Source organism: Corylus avellana, chromosome ca3 (genome assembly GCF_901000735.1).
Source record: "Corylus avellana chromosome ca3, CavTom2PMs-1.0".
Taxonomy (NCBI): Eukaryota; Viridiplantae; Streptophyta; class Magnoliopsida; order Fagales; family Betulaceae; genus Corylus; species Corylus avellana.
In genome coordinates this window covers 39,552,996-39,567,651 of record NC_081543.1, presented here as the reverse complement: position 1 = coordinate 39,567,651, position 14,656 = coordinate 39,552,996, and the positions used below count along the sequence as shown (strand labels likewise).

At 34.8% G+C, this 14,656-nt stretch overlaps 2 protein-coding genes across 4 annotated transcripts; both read right to left on the bottom strand.

Annotated features, from left to right (window-relative positions):
* Positions 1-126: 126 nt before the first annotated feature.
* Positions 127-2,087, bottom strand: LOC132175308 (GPI-anchored protein LLG1). The gene is made up of 3 exons (XM_059587202.1): positions 1,835-2,087; positions 1,677-1,733; positions 127-806 (listed from the first exon to the last, which is right to left on the bottom strand). Exons 1-3 carry the CDS (start codon positions 1,935-1,937, stop codon positions 427-429), a joined length of 540 nt encoding a protein of 179 aa, XP_059443185.1. The 5' UTR covers positions 1,938-2,087; the 3' UTR covers positions 127-426.
* Positions 2,088-3,834: 1,747 nt separating this feature from the next.
* Positions 3,835-9,809, bottom strand: LOC132174843 (phosphatidylinositol/phosphatidylcholine transfer protein SFH13-like). 3 transcript variants are annotated; one of them, XM_059586541.1, is made up of 15 exons: positions 9,556-9,809; positions 8,429-8,554; positions 7,929-8,232; positions 7,703-7,802; positions 7,135-7,401; positions 6,694-6,771; positions 6,515-6,619; positions 6,382-6,431; positions 6,203-6,302; positions 5,919-6,017; positions 5,707-5,820; positions 5,461-5,623; positions 4,547-4,932; positions 4,382-4,456; positions 3,835-4,291 (listed from the first exon to the last, which is right to left on the bottom strand). In XM_059586541.1, exons 2-15 carry the CDS (start codon positions 8,433-8,435, stop codon positions 4,271-4,273), a joined length of 1,869 nt encoding a protein of 622 aa, XP_059442524.1. In that variant the 5' UTR covers positions 8,436-8,554; positions 9,556-9,809; the 3' UTR covers positions 3,835-4,270. The 3 variants fall into 3 exon arrangements, with proteins under 3 accessions (XP_059442524.1, XP_059442526.1, XP_059442525.1); XM_059586543.1 differs by having other exon boundaries at positions 8,429-8,549; XM_059586542.1 differs by lacking the exon at positions 9,556-9,809 and adding an exon at positions 8,764-9,263.
* Between the last annotated feature and the right edge of the window lie 4,847 nt (positions 9,810-14,656).

The following is a 14,656-nucleotide window of genomic DNA, read 5'->3' as shown; positions in this document are numbered from 1 at the left end:
AGCATAATTCCAACTTAGGCCCACATCTTACACACTCATTTGATATATATATTATGATGTAGAACTTCACTATGCTGCACCGTGATGGCTACTTTTTTTTACTTTGATACAGTGGAGATTTACAAGTTCATCTGTCAAGGAGTATATAAGTGGAATTTGGAGCCCCTTAATTAAATTATGTAGCACATACACTCAAGAATCAAAGATACAACATGGTCCTAACAACCCCCAACCACCACTTGTGGGCAGCAAATTAAAAATTGATACACAAATCAATTTGAGTATACCTTGGTGATACAAAGGAAAACATGGCCTAGAAACTAATGTGAGAAAAAAATTTAGACTTTCACAAGGTAAAAAATATATATATATATATATATATATTAATGATTGGGAAAAGGTAGGAAAATTGACTTTTTTGATGATTCATAAAGACTTAAACAACAACAGCAAGGAGGCAGCTGTGAGCATTAGCAGTGGGTATGGGTAGGACTTGATCTGAATCCCAATCTGAATCCCACTTGAATTGTCGCTGGCTGACACTGACGGTGGTATTGCAGGGCATTCAAGACCCTCCTTCCCGCCCCTGCACTCGCTGGCAAAAAGGCCAGCTGGGTATCTTCCATAGAGGTTGATGTAGCTGAACATGGTTGAAGCACAATCGTTTGTTAAATCATTTAAAACATCGGCATAAGGGCACGCAAATTCCAAAAATGCTGCACAGCAGGGCACAGCTAGGTACTGGGGTCCTTTGCATTTGCTTGTGATGATTGTGTAATTTAAGAACTCGAAGTTCACTGTGCAAGCTGCAGATAATAACATTAACCGCAAAATATCATTAGAAACCTTTTGGATATATATTGGGTAGAGCGATGTAGTAATAATGCTTTAAAAGAGCATTGCCTGTTAATGTGTTATGGAGGTTTTTTTTTGGTTTGAAAAAGTGTTTTGTGTTTGAGTTATTTGTAAATGTTTCTGGTTTGAGAAGAGAAAACAAAAACATTCAAAAGATTGCAAACAAATGAACTTCCTTAGCAATGTTCTCCATCAAATCCGGCACCTCTCATCAAGTAACAAAGCAAGGGCTCTTTGCAGAATTTAAACAGGCTATAGAGGAATTAGATATATGCACATCAGAAACCAGTTGGCTATTCTATCATCATATGGGTACGTATATAGACAACCCATGGCCATATGGCCTGAATGGATCAGAGATATGACTAATTAATTAAACTCAGTATAATCATGCCCAAAGTAAAAACCTTAGTCGCTAGGCTTTAATTCAATTAATTTCTCAATACCATTTCCGTAATGCTTTTAACTAATAACAGAAAAGAAAATCCTCAAAACCAAAAAAAAAAAAAAAAAGGGTAATAATATTAGGAAGGGAATCTGAAAGGCAAAAATTAGTAGTAATGGTTACAAAGGGCAATGCCTGAAAATGCAAATCCATAAGCCTCTAGAAATAAATCAGCTAGCACGCCACACAATATAACAGATTTGATGCATCTTTATCATCCAACTAGACCTAATTGAAAACTTGAAACAATGGGCATAAAACCAAAGTTTGAAACTTTGAGCTATCAGATCTCACACTCACAGCAATAATGCATAGTAAGTCAAACCCAGAAAAATTTCTGATCCAAAAGAAAGAAATCAGCGGTGAAGATTAACACCTTTTCTAGCTTGAAGAAGGTTCCTGCCAGAAGATGCATGAGATCCAAAGATGCTATCTGCAATTATATACACACAGAAATTAAAAAAATAAAAAAAGGAGATATATAAAGAACCACATATTCACAGAAAGACAGAGATTAGGGAAAACTAATAGCACCTGAAATGAAAGTGGATGGAGAAGAAGAAGAAACAGAGAAACCCATCAAAAGGAAGGACAAGATAATTGCAGAGCTGACACATAAACAGCGATTCCACTCCATATTTCTTGGGTCTTCTTTGGGCGTGAGAGAGAGAGAGATGTTAATGGAAGAGCTAACTCTTCTATTCCTTCTATTTCTTTATTTTTCCAGAGAAAATAAAGCTTTGAACGCTTTCCTCAGTAACTCACATAGATTATATAGATTATAGACAATGACAGAAATATATATGAGCCTCATGAGTAGAGCGAAAAGCTTATACACAGCGGCAGATTATTACCACATTCAATCATTCATAATTACTGCAAACTTTATTTCACTGCACAGTGTTTATCATTTTTATTAATAACTTTAATTACTTCTAATTTTAAGTTGATTAATTTTTTTAAGTAAGACTAGATTTTATAGATGATTTTAGTAAATTGTAAGAACAATATTACATATGTTCTTGAGTCCTCACTCACTAGCATGATAATAGAAATTACAGTCAAAAATTATATTTACTTTTTTTTATAATTTTATCTAATCATAATTATAATTTTTACTATCATGCCACTAAACGAACACTTAAAACAATCTTCTTTTAAAAATGATATAAAATGTTACTGACATTTTCTTTTTTACATATTCATATAAGAAAAAAGAGAAAAAAGAATTTGAACTAATAATTCTCACTTTATAAAGTGTGATTTACAGCTGATTAAACTACCATTAAAAACAAAATGCGACCGATGGGAATTGTATGCAGTATGCCTACAAAAGTAGTTGGTTACTTTTCTTATTCTATTATTTAACAAAAAAATTAGTATTAATTAAAACATAAACAACTAAAAGACAGAGGGAAACGCGTATGACTGAAGTGGGTGACAGCAGGAAAGATGACCCCGTCAGCATTCCCCAACCAGATTCTCCATACACAAACAACTTTCGCTTTCTCTCTCTTCTACGTGTAACCTTCTCAATTTTGAGATTTTTCATGTATTCCATTTTTGTTCACAGAAAATGCTTCACACTATTCATTTTTTATATTTTCACAATTATATAATTTTTTTTAAACTATTATTAAATAATAATTCATTTCAAATCTAATAATAATTTTAAAAGATATATAAAAATATAATAATTTTAAAAGATATATAAAAATAATTAGAAAATGAAAATATATGTAACATTACTCGTTAGTTTATGTTTTTTTTTTTTTTTTTTTTAATTTTTTTCCCTTTTTCTACTGTGTTAGCCTCTTGTTTTAAGTTTTTTAAATCATATTTTAGGAGGATTTTTGGTATAGTATTTGGTTTTTGTGTTCTTCTTTATCTTCTATCTAGCCTCCTACAATATGAGATCTGAAAGCTATACTACATAAACGCGTACAATAGTTGCCTTTTAAATAATGTTTTAAGAAGGAAAATAAATGCAAAAAATTAGTTTTTGCCAAACATGATTACATATACTACATAAATAACATTAGATTGTGAACTAAAATCAGACCAAAACTCTTTATCAAGCTCAATTGTACTCTCCTTTATCTATTATATAAACAAAACTAACCAGCACATCAACATGTATGCCCCGACCCATTTCTCTGGGCTAATATTGTACCAAAAACTACAATGTCAACAATTTTATGTCAGATGTAAGCCACATGTCCAAATAAAGATCTAAAGTCAACAATCTTGTTACATTAGTTGTTAGCATTCTATTAGGACGGTTAAAAAAAAAAAAAAAAAAAAATCAGAATTTAAATGAAATATAATAAAAGGGCACCTGACCCCACCATGCTCATATAAAAGTTCAAGCACCCGAACTCTTTTACACGAACTATACCCATTGCATATGCAATCAATAGCTCTCATTGTACCGGATTACCATATGAAAATCTAAGCCCCGTTACTTGTTAATGCTTCTTCTTTTTGTTTCTCTATAGCATTTTAACAAACACATACATGGCATTGGAGGCACGTTTAAATACATAATTGAACAAGTACAAAAGTCCAATCCCACTTGATATTTATATTTATTTGGTGGCATTGGAGGCACGTTTAAAGGTGCTATTTAGGTTATCCCCGTGACACTGCTTTGCCTCCTCGTAAAGGCATCAGTGTATTCAGTTTAGAGGAAATAATTGGAAGAAAAAAAAAATGCTGTAAGATAAATATTTCATCAACTTTTTCTTCTCTACATTGTTCCAAAGCCGATGGTGAATAACCCATACAGCTCGACTGTAAATTATGTCAAGTGCTCGCTACTCACCATAGGAGAGACAACGAGATTAAAAAAGACAAAAGATTTCTTCCCGGCGCCTCTACCAAGTATGTCCCGCTACCAACAATGCCCCCGAAATGGCGGCATGCACACGTAACTTTGTTCTGTTCTATTACGGTCAATCTTCCAGGTATTTAACAGAACAGTCTTCGTCGCTGCATCAAGGATACTCACAAGTTATAAACTCAGCTCATGGGAATATGATGGAAGCCAATTTAGTAACAAAATTTAACCCTGATACTTACATGGCATTTAGACTCGTGTAATTTCTCTAGCAACTCACCAATCTCTAGTTGCCTCGCAGCTGTTGAATGTAGTACCTGAAACAATAAGATGAATTGGAATACATCACCATCAGTTCATCAAAATCTCAATTCCACATGACTAAACCTCTGTAGAACAAAACATACTTTCTTTGTTTGTTCAAGGTCGGCCTCAACAGACTTGATCCTGTGCAAAGATTCCATAATCATCCGTTCCTTTTCCAAAGGAATTCCAACAGGTTTGCTGTTAAGTTCCTCAAATACCTTTTCCAGTCTATCAAGACGCTGTATGCATGGACCAATTCGATCTTCTTCACTCACAGCTTCAACAGCTGCTGAATGGTCATTAATGTTGTTTTCCAGTGAATTAGATGGATAAACATTATTCTGCCTTCTCCGGAATTCATATCGTAGAGTACGGAAAAATGCAACCAGTCTGACGAAGAAGGATATCAGTGCTCTTGCAACATATTGAAAATCACTTTTCTCAACGATTTCCTTAACATTGTTGAACCAACGCTTTACTGGAGTGCCTGACAAGAGACGGCAGTTTAAGAACAAGAGGGATAATAATCAAACGCTAAGCAAATATATGGTAATAACCTATATTAGCAATTGTCACGTCTATCAATAATCTTTTCAAAAATATTCCTAAATTACCGAATGAACCACAAACAATCTTTTATATTTTGGTGAAAAAGCCACCAAAAAACAGAATGAATAATAATTTATTTAATATATATATATATATATATATATATATATACATATACATATAGCAAAACCCTCATACATTAAAAGTATACAAGATTAACAACCACCCTAAAGGTGTCTCAAACTTGAAAAGCTAACTATTGGAAGAGGAGAAATTAGGAACATAGATTATAGCCCAATCAAAGAGCGAACTCAAAAAAAAAGATTTTAAACGCTTGCAGTCCTCAAAGAGGCACGGATTCCTAGCCACAAACAATATGTTGTTAACATATCCTAGAGAAGAAAAGAAATGATTGTCATAATAGATTATATTAACAAGGACCAACATAAATTACATTAACAAGTACCTTCCAAACTTGATGTTCCCTCACGAGGAGCATTATCCATTTCATCAATTCTAAGGGGTCGATCCTCAGAATGTCCCTCAACTTGATCACTTCTCACAGCCTTCTCAACCAGAGAAAAATTATCATCACAACTGTAGTAGGCAATTGGATCTGATGCCTTGACCTGCATATCAATAGTAGAACACACACACATTAGATAAATAATAATCAACACAATCAACGTGAGCCACTGGTTTTAAAACTCACTTCTTCATGAACTGGGTCCAAACGAGGAACTGTGGAGCTCTGCCGTCCTGATGTAGAACAAGGATCATCAATATCTGACCCTGACTCTGCTGTTGATGTATCACTAAATCTTCCCTGGATTTAGAAGAAGAAGAAAAAGAGAATGAGCTATATAGGAGCAAGATATACTAATAATGCAACATCATACTTCTGCCAATGAAACTAAGACTTGCCTTCAGTGGACGTATCTTAGTATAAGCGTCAAATTTCTCCTGGTCCATAGAAACTCTGGTAATTTGCCTCACAAATTTTGCTTCCACATGATGTACGATCTAAACATGGGGAGCCAAAGTCAATAGAAATTTCATTCCTAAAAAAGATTTCATAGGCATGGACTATGGACTCAACATAAATCAGGCCGCAAACGATAATATATCACATAATGAAAAAAAAAATATATATATATATATATATATATATATATATATATATATATATATTGCAAGAAAAAGCTTGCCTTCATTATGTCAGGATTATTCCATGGGCCTTTGTTAGATCTAAGGCACCCTCCTTCTGTGGAACAAGTACATGAACCACCCAAGAAGTCTGGCAACTGACTGAAAGGAAAAGTGTCTAAGCAACTATTTAACAGATACTAACTTTTAAATGAGACAGAATGAACAGATGAAAGATTACTTTGAATCTATGACTTCCAGTAGTTTAGACAACGATTTGGGTTCCAGAACCTTCAATTTAAGAAGATCAATATAAAGTCAGTTGAGGCTGCATGAGAAATACAATAAGGTAGTCCTAACTATATCCCCATTACCTGTATCTTTGCAATAGTCTTTGCATCAAGAAATTTCTGTGCAGCAGGCCAAAGCATCTTTTTGAAGCCCGGACCAGCATTGACAATGTACATTCGATGTAAAGTCTGTAGATTTATGGTAATAATTACACACCAATACATTATTGGAAAATAAGATATCATTAGGGAGACTCCAGTACCTCGGGGTAGTAACTGTTGTCAATTTTTGTCATGGCAGCCAAGAGATTTGCAGCAGTCCGGGTGAAATTCTTAATGCCCTGTATTTAACATAATTGTCAATTGCCAGTTAAAATTATGCAGAGAAGCACTATGTAAGTTATACAAACAATCGGCTATTAGTAGAAGAAAATATTTTGAAGTTCCTATCAACAAGCATATAACGAGTCTTTTATTCTCGTCCCTGTTTATTGAAAGTGTGACCTAGTGCACCCAAATTATGATACAGGTGACAGGTGTACAAAGCACAAAATATGGATGTTAAACCTGACTGAACTCTTTAAAGTACATGCACAACAGGAAACAGCACCGATCTCCCTCAGTTAGCAAAAATTTGATAAATTTTCTCCATGACAGACCAAATTCAATTTGACAAAGGCATTCCCACGTAGAAGTCAACATACCAAGCCCTGGACATCCAGTATCGTTGTTGTCGAACAGATCCGCCTTTTTGCTGCAATTGAACAAGCAGGAAATTTCTCCTGTAAAGCCCTTTCAAACTCTTGTACATGGTACTTTAAGTAGCGATCTATCGTGGTGATGCGCATGAGCCTACTTGGATGAGCTTTCCCAAGCCTCTCGATGTAAACTGGCCTGCCTTCCTTGTCAACTCCATGGTACCCTTGGGGATAATACTGTAAGACTTCTTCCAGCTCTTGAAATTCAAAATCCTTCATTAATTAGCAGAATACAGGGTTAGCATCAGACAGGATGTACATAGTGAGCATAATGCAGTTGCGACATAGTATGGCCTAGTAAAACTCAGATGCAACTATATCATTTTCCCAAGTTCTTATCCTTTTTCTTTTGCCACCAAGTTATGACATTACCGAAAAATTTAGTTACAAGTTTCTAACACCCTTATATTATGCTTAGATTGAGAAAAAGACAGAAAAAGTTCCTCCCTAAAGCATTCTGTAGAACGAATCAACTGAGACTTATATGGCTGGTGTCATAATTTAATATCACTACCTCCATAATGGTGTCAGTTCCATATTCTTTTCTCCAATTGAGCATTTCTTCCCACATCGGGATTGTTTTTTCGATGTTAAAGTCCCTAGCTTTCAAAAACCTGCCAAAGATTAAAAAAAAAAAAAAAGGATTACAACTCAGTTTATTCATGTAAAAGGTGAAACCAGCCAACCAAAGCAGCCAGTATACTCATGTAGCACATTATACATTGAAAGATACAACTAACCTCAACAAAGTATGATAGTCGTCATGCCTGGGAGGCAACAAATCCCTGTCAACGAGTTTTTGACGCAATTCACAGACAGCACTCTCCTCCTTTGCATCCCGCACATCCTCGATTGCAACTTGCGGAACCCTGTAATCGATTTTCCTTTTCCCTCTTTTCTTAAGAGAATGGGTGAATTTATTTGAAGCACTTATTGCCTTCTTCTTGAGGTTCCCAATTTTTGATCGCCGTCTCTCATCTTCAGAATTCTCAAAATCTGATTTTCTCTCCCTATTTTCATCGTGAAACCCCAGTCCTTCTTGGCCTTCAATAGGAAAATTAAAGATTAGTAGTCAAAACAGCACTTGTATATCCACTTATCCACCACTACACATTATTCTAAAGCTTTAATCATCTTTACTCTTCATTTTTCCAACTAATCAACCATCATAAAAAGCCATCAAAATTAGCAAGCAAAAGCACAAGGCATGTGTGTCCTAGAAACTAACTAGCAAGCATACCTGACATTTCAGACCACAGCAAAGGGAAGAGTTTCAAGCTTAGTCTTCAGAGGATTCAGAGAAACCCACAGCAAGCTCACGGGCATTGATGCAGCTCTAGCTCACGGGCATTGATGCAGCTCTACACTGTCAAGAACAGAAGGCAGCAACTAAGCATCCCAAATTCCAAATGCAAGATACCAAATATGTTGCACGTAAATGACAAAGCATAGCATCAAAATTATATATATAAAAGACTAAGTTCCTAATTCAGTAGGAGAAATAATTGTTGGTGACGAACTTTCTTCTATTAACGCAAATCCCCATATCGAAATATCTCTACACATCCAAAGTACCTAAATGGCAAATCAACAAATGCTTTTGGTTGTCGATAAGAAAACGACTAGAAGATGGAAGGAAGGAAGCAACTTTCTTGTGATGTGGTACTTTCCCTGTGTCTCCGAATACATAAAAAAAAAATTGCATTTTCCTGTAAACCTACAATTATTTTACTCCAAATTCTCCGAAAAATTAAACCTTTTCACAAGAAAAGCCAGAATTTTCACTTCTTCTCATCACTTTCGAGCAAACCAAATAAATTCTTTAACTTTCAACACTACTCCTATAAATCCTGAAAATCCAATAGATCTACCTCGACAAAATCCCAAAAAGAAATAAAATAAAATTCCAATCAGATATTCAATTCACCGCCTTTCATGGTTTTTCACTTCCTTATTCACCGACGAAATAATAAAAAACCAAAATACACCAAATTTCCAAAAGATTCAGAAGGAGAGCAGCTAAATTTTAGCTGAAACCTCATAAAGCAACTCAAAGTCTCAAAATTCAGCAAAAAATGAAATAAAAAAGACTCGCTGACAATAGCTCTGAAACTGATGCAACACAGTGACGCCGTTAAAAGAATTGAAAAAAAAAAAAAAATTAAGCATTAATGGCAACAATCACCGATCACATTTATAGTAACGTTCTCCACAAACTTCAAAACGCATTAAATCTCATCAATGCAGATTAAAAACAACGCCTTAGATCTCACATTAAACTCGGCGTAGAGACAGAGCACCGCACGCATCCTTTACTTGGACCACAGATTAAAAATAAATAAATAAATAAAAACTGTGAAAACGCACCGTCAAAGAAAACTACAATCGGATAAATGGAGATCGCAAGCTCCTAGACTCTAGAGGAGCTATAAGACCGTTTTTCAAGAGCCGGAGAATCTCAGGGGAAAATATTCGAAATTCACCAGCACTTCAGAGTCGCATAAGCTCTCCGGGAAAATAAAGGAATTTTCTCGAGAAAAAAGAAAAAAAAAAAAAAAGACGGTAGAGTTCTGTGAGCTCGAAGGAAACAAAGAGAGATCTGATTTTCGCTAAATATTCTCTCTCTCTCTCTCTTTTTCTCTTGTAATTAATTGATTTATATGATAGGTTGTTTGGGTTTCACTTTCTCTCTCTCTCCCAAACGATGTTGTGGAGAAGAAAGAAGGTTCCAGCGCCCCCCACGCCACTTTGCGTCGCTTATTAAGAATTTGGGTTACGTGTCATTTTCTGCTTTAAATTTTACTCCTAAACTTTCTACTCATAAATTGGACCAATTGTGACTTTACCCTCTATTTCGCAAAGTACCAAATTCCCGCATTTTATGTTCCTCCTAGTCCTACTGCTCTTTATTCTTAACCACCAAGCCACCAATTTTTTTTTTTAAGGCCACTTTGTATTTGTCATTGCAATTAAATTTTTTTTAAAAAAAAAAAAAAAAGGTGGAATTTGAAAATATGATTTTTTATAACCATATATATATATATATATTTTGTGCCACGCAATAATGTTCAAATTTAAAATATTTATTCTGATACCATATTAACTAACAAAAATTTTACAAATATTTCATAAGATTGACCTAACAATATCCACCAACTTTTTTAACAATCACTTATTCAAAAACCGTTAGAATATATCACATCAACTTTGTGAAATATTTATAAGAAATAATTAGTGCTCTTTTAAATTTCAATTCGAATCGAAACAAAGCTAAACATTCAAATAAAGATATTTATTTGAATGTTTCAATTCTAATTGAAATTCAACAAAGCTAAAACACCCTCTTCTTTAAAATCTATATTTCAAACGTCATTGGAACTTATAAATTGCTCTTGAAACTAAAAAAGCGAAGAAGAAAGTGGTGGTTAAAAGGAGGAATGATTACTAGTTCGGTGCAGGCCCGGAGGAAATACGGGATGATGGTTGAGATGATGCACCGGCAGAGCAGAAAGGAGTAGGCTAGCCCTATTAGGATTTAGGCTATTAGTTACTACCCATTTTTGACAGCATATGTAGCTTAACCCATTAGACTGGTCATTGGCTCAAGATTGCCTATCATATCTCTCTCTTGAGTCCTCTCTAAATTTAGATTTGACTAAATATTTTACAACCAAAATCAATAATTGTGTCACCACTAATTAATTAAGTCTTGAATAAATGTTGAGTAGTTCATGAGTGAATTGAATAAAGGTTTTCTTAGATTTATTACTCAAATTTTTAATGACATGTACAATAAGTTGTTGAACATTCATATCCCCTTTCATAATTCTCCTCTTTACTCCCACGCTGCCGCCAGAATAGGTTGTCTGACCACTCTCACTTTTGTGGTTGGCGTTGGAGCTAGGTAGCATGAGCGGAAGTAACATTTTGTGTTGAAAAAAACATGGACATATCTAGGGAGTTAGTTGGTAGTTTGGTAGTTTGTTAGTAGGCATAGACCAACCACTCTGTCCATCACGTAACATTAAGGTACGCAATGCATGACAAACCTAACACCCAAGTGTATATATATATATATCATTCTTTTTAACATTTATTTTCTTTTATATTTGATTTGCAAGGATAATTTGTATTCATTAATTTTAAGTACTTTTATAATTCATCCTTCCAATTGAGTGTATGTTTTATCTAATTTACCAAATGTTTAAGAGTACTTAGAGAACTTTTTTTTTTTTTTTTTTTTTTTGTGTCGGTTTGGGAAAAACTTAAGAATAAAAGCAATTAAAGAAATTGATAAATGTGGGGGTCCCATCATAACACGCAAGAAAACGTAAGGAAGGTGACATTTGAGTGAGATGTTGTTCATTAAGTCTATCTAATCATAATTTTACTTAATAAGAAGTGGTTGACACGGAAAAGGAATTACAGCTTGACGCGTTTCAAGCTAAAAATACACGTGGATGATAACTGGCAATTGCCAATATCGTTGCTGTTTGCCATGAAATGCTTCTAGAGAAAAACCATAATATATATATTTACATTAAAAACGACTAGCTTCTCATTCTCATGTCAACCACCAAATTAAGAAAAACCTAAAAAAGAAAGATGCTTGCCTTATCTCCAAAATGATTGTCAAACTAGGAAATTGTCAAATATGAATCTCTCACTGTGGAAAGTGGAAGTAGTCATCCTATACAGTGCATAAAAGTAAACCATTAGCGGTGGATCCACTTCACGTTTTAGTCAATGACGACGTATTATGTGGACACCGTACCGTATATAGCGTATAAAGTGGGTAATTATAATATATAGGCCAAACTTTGGCTAAGTTGCAACCGCGCGAGGGGTCAAAATTAAGATGGCCATGTACGAAAAAAAAAGCGATAAAGTAATTAAGCTGCTTTAATATATGCTCCAGAAATTAAAACATAATATTAATGAAAGCAATAGCTACACTTAATTAATTAATTTACTCAAATTTTCATAAATAACATTTTTTCTAAACCGTTGATTGCAAGTGAGAAGAGATTGAGAGCGGTAGAGTAGTGATCAGTAGGGGGAATGTAGAGTGTAGAAGGGCACACGAGGTCCAAGAAAACTGAAAAGCAAAGCGACTAAACATGGAAAGGGAGAGGCAGAGAGGAGAAGAAAGAAGAAAGAAGAGAATAGTAGCGGAGGCTGAGGTGAGGCTCCATCGCTAGAAAAGTCTGTTTCAAAAGGACAAGAGATCGAGAGTGACACATCATCGGCAGAATAGCTATTTAAATTTGCATGCAGTTTCTAGTCACTTTCATTTCGTCTCCGTCTTCGTCTCTGTTCCTATTTAGACTTTTAGAGTGGGGGTGGGGTGTCTCTTTTTGTTTTTTTAAGTGCATGCTTGTGGTTGTCGTTGTGGTTGTGGTTGTGGTGTAGCATATTATTATTTGTATATATGTATATAGAATTAGTGTTGTGTCGGCACTGTCGATAGCCACCTCAAAAAAGAAGACAACATGTGTATTGTAGATTATATATATATATATATATAGTAGAAGAAGAGGATGGATTTGGGTTGGAGGTTTCTTTTTCTTCTTTTGAGTGTTTCGAACCCCTGCAGTAACTCTTTTTTGAACCAAGGAAAAGCAAGGAAACCCCGTGATTCTCTGACTCTCACTGTCACCCTTATTTCGGGTTTTACCGTCGAGAGGGGAGAGAATGTACGTACGGTAATAAATAATATCTCTTCTCCCCTGGTTCCTGCCACTTATTAAAGAGTGATTAAAGAAAGAAAGAAACAGTGGGAGTGGGGAATTTGGTCAGAGAGAAAAAAGCAGGGACCATTGGGAATTTCATCTTTATTTAATTAATTGTTTTTTCTTTTTGTAGTCTTCGATATTTCCGACATTTGCTTTGGTTTTCGGAACTTCCCACATCAAATCAGGTCAACTATCATCTTAATATTTAATTAATAATCTTTTCTCTCTCAAAAAAAAAAAAAAAGCTCCATTAATTCCACTCCCCCTTAATCGTTATTTATGGATGGATGCAAATGATTTTCTTTTTAAAGGTTACGTGGAAAATTAATAAAATTAGAAGCACCTAAATTAATGAAAGAATAATTAATTTGGTTTGCACATGATCTGTGAAGATGTACCTCGAAGCACGTACACGTTGGTACATCATCTTTTGTTATGACAAGATAGATGATAGATGATAGCTCATTAGCTCAGAATGCACATGGATCATACTTTTGAACTTTTTTTTATCTTTCAAAGAAGAAAAGCTCATTCTTAACGGTGTGGTGCGTACGTTAAGGCGACGGAAGAGACGAGTAGGAGTAGGATAAGGGGAGAGAAGGAAAAGATGAGAAGAGTCTTTGTTTCGTTGAAGTGAAGTATGGATAGGGGTGGTTTGACTTCCACTGCAATTCATTAGGATTTAGGAGGGAAGGGTAGATTGGTTATTATCATGTTTCCCAACCTTTTTTTAGTAATTTGAACAATAAATCTTCAAATCTTTTGTTTGTTAAAAGGATTCATTCTACAAAATTATCCTAACCAGCTTAATTAATAATTACAATTATTGACTATTGGAATGCTAAGAGGTGTTATCCAATGGAGTATAACTTATCTAAATATAAATGAACATATTGCAAAGAATAAAACTGTAAAGGTATTTACCATATTGACAAATTGACGTAACAGTTTACATAATATTTATCACATTACATTCATTTCCATAAAATATGGATAGAAATGTCAATTTGTTAATAGTCATAAAATTTAAATATCCTAGATTAACTAGAACTTCCTTGCTTCTAAAATTGCCTTTTAATTGAGAAGACTTTTAGCACGCAAGAATGATTAAGGCATGGAAATTTTTGGATTTAGAAATAGAACTTTACTAATCCCTCCTTAAAACCAAAAGCCATAGAGCAATATATCATGTAAGAAACATCAAAAAGAAAGGGACAAATGTTGGTAAGCAGGCCGAGTGCGTACTACAGGAAGTAAGTAAAGAAATAATGAGAAGGGCCAAAGAGTAGTGTTGGAATTATGCAGCCGATAATGTGGTTGAAAGGGACATGCTCCTAAGTTCCTTCTGCCCCCATCGTACGCCTCTCTCTCTCTCTCTCTCTCTCTCTCTCTCTGTTTTTTTTTACCCTTATACTAAATGGAGTAATAAATAACAGAGATTTAAACATGGATCCCACACCTGTTGGAGTTGCTGGAGAAGCATTAAAAGAACAAGATGGAAAAAAGGGGGGCAACCCCACAAGCAGATGCCATGCATGTGATAGAGAGAGAGAGAGAGAGAGATGCCCACCTTTCACCCCTCAATAAATAGGATAAATAACCGCAGCTTGGTGAATTGATCGTGTGCACATTCATTATTTGTGCTCAAGCTGTCACTTGCTGTCGGACTTTGTCCTCAGATATTTTACAGTTTTCCATGCCAGTTTGGGTTTAGGTAGCCTCTTCTCTTCTAC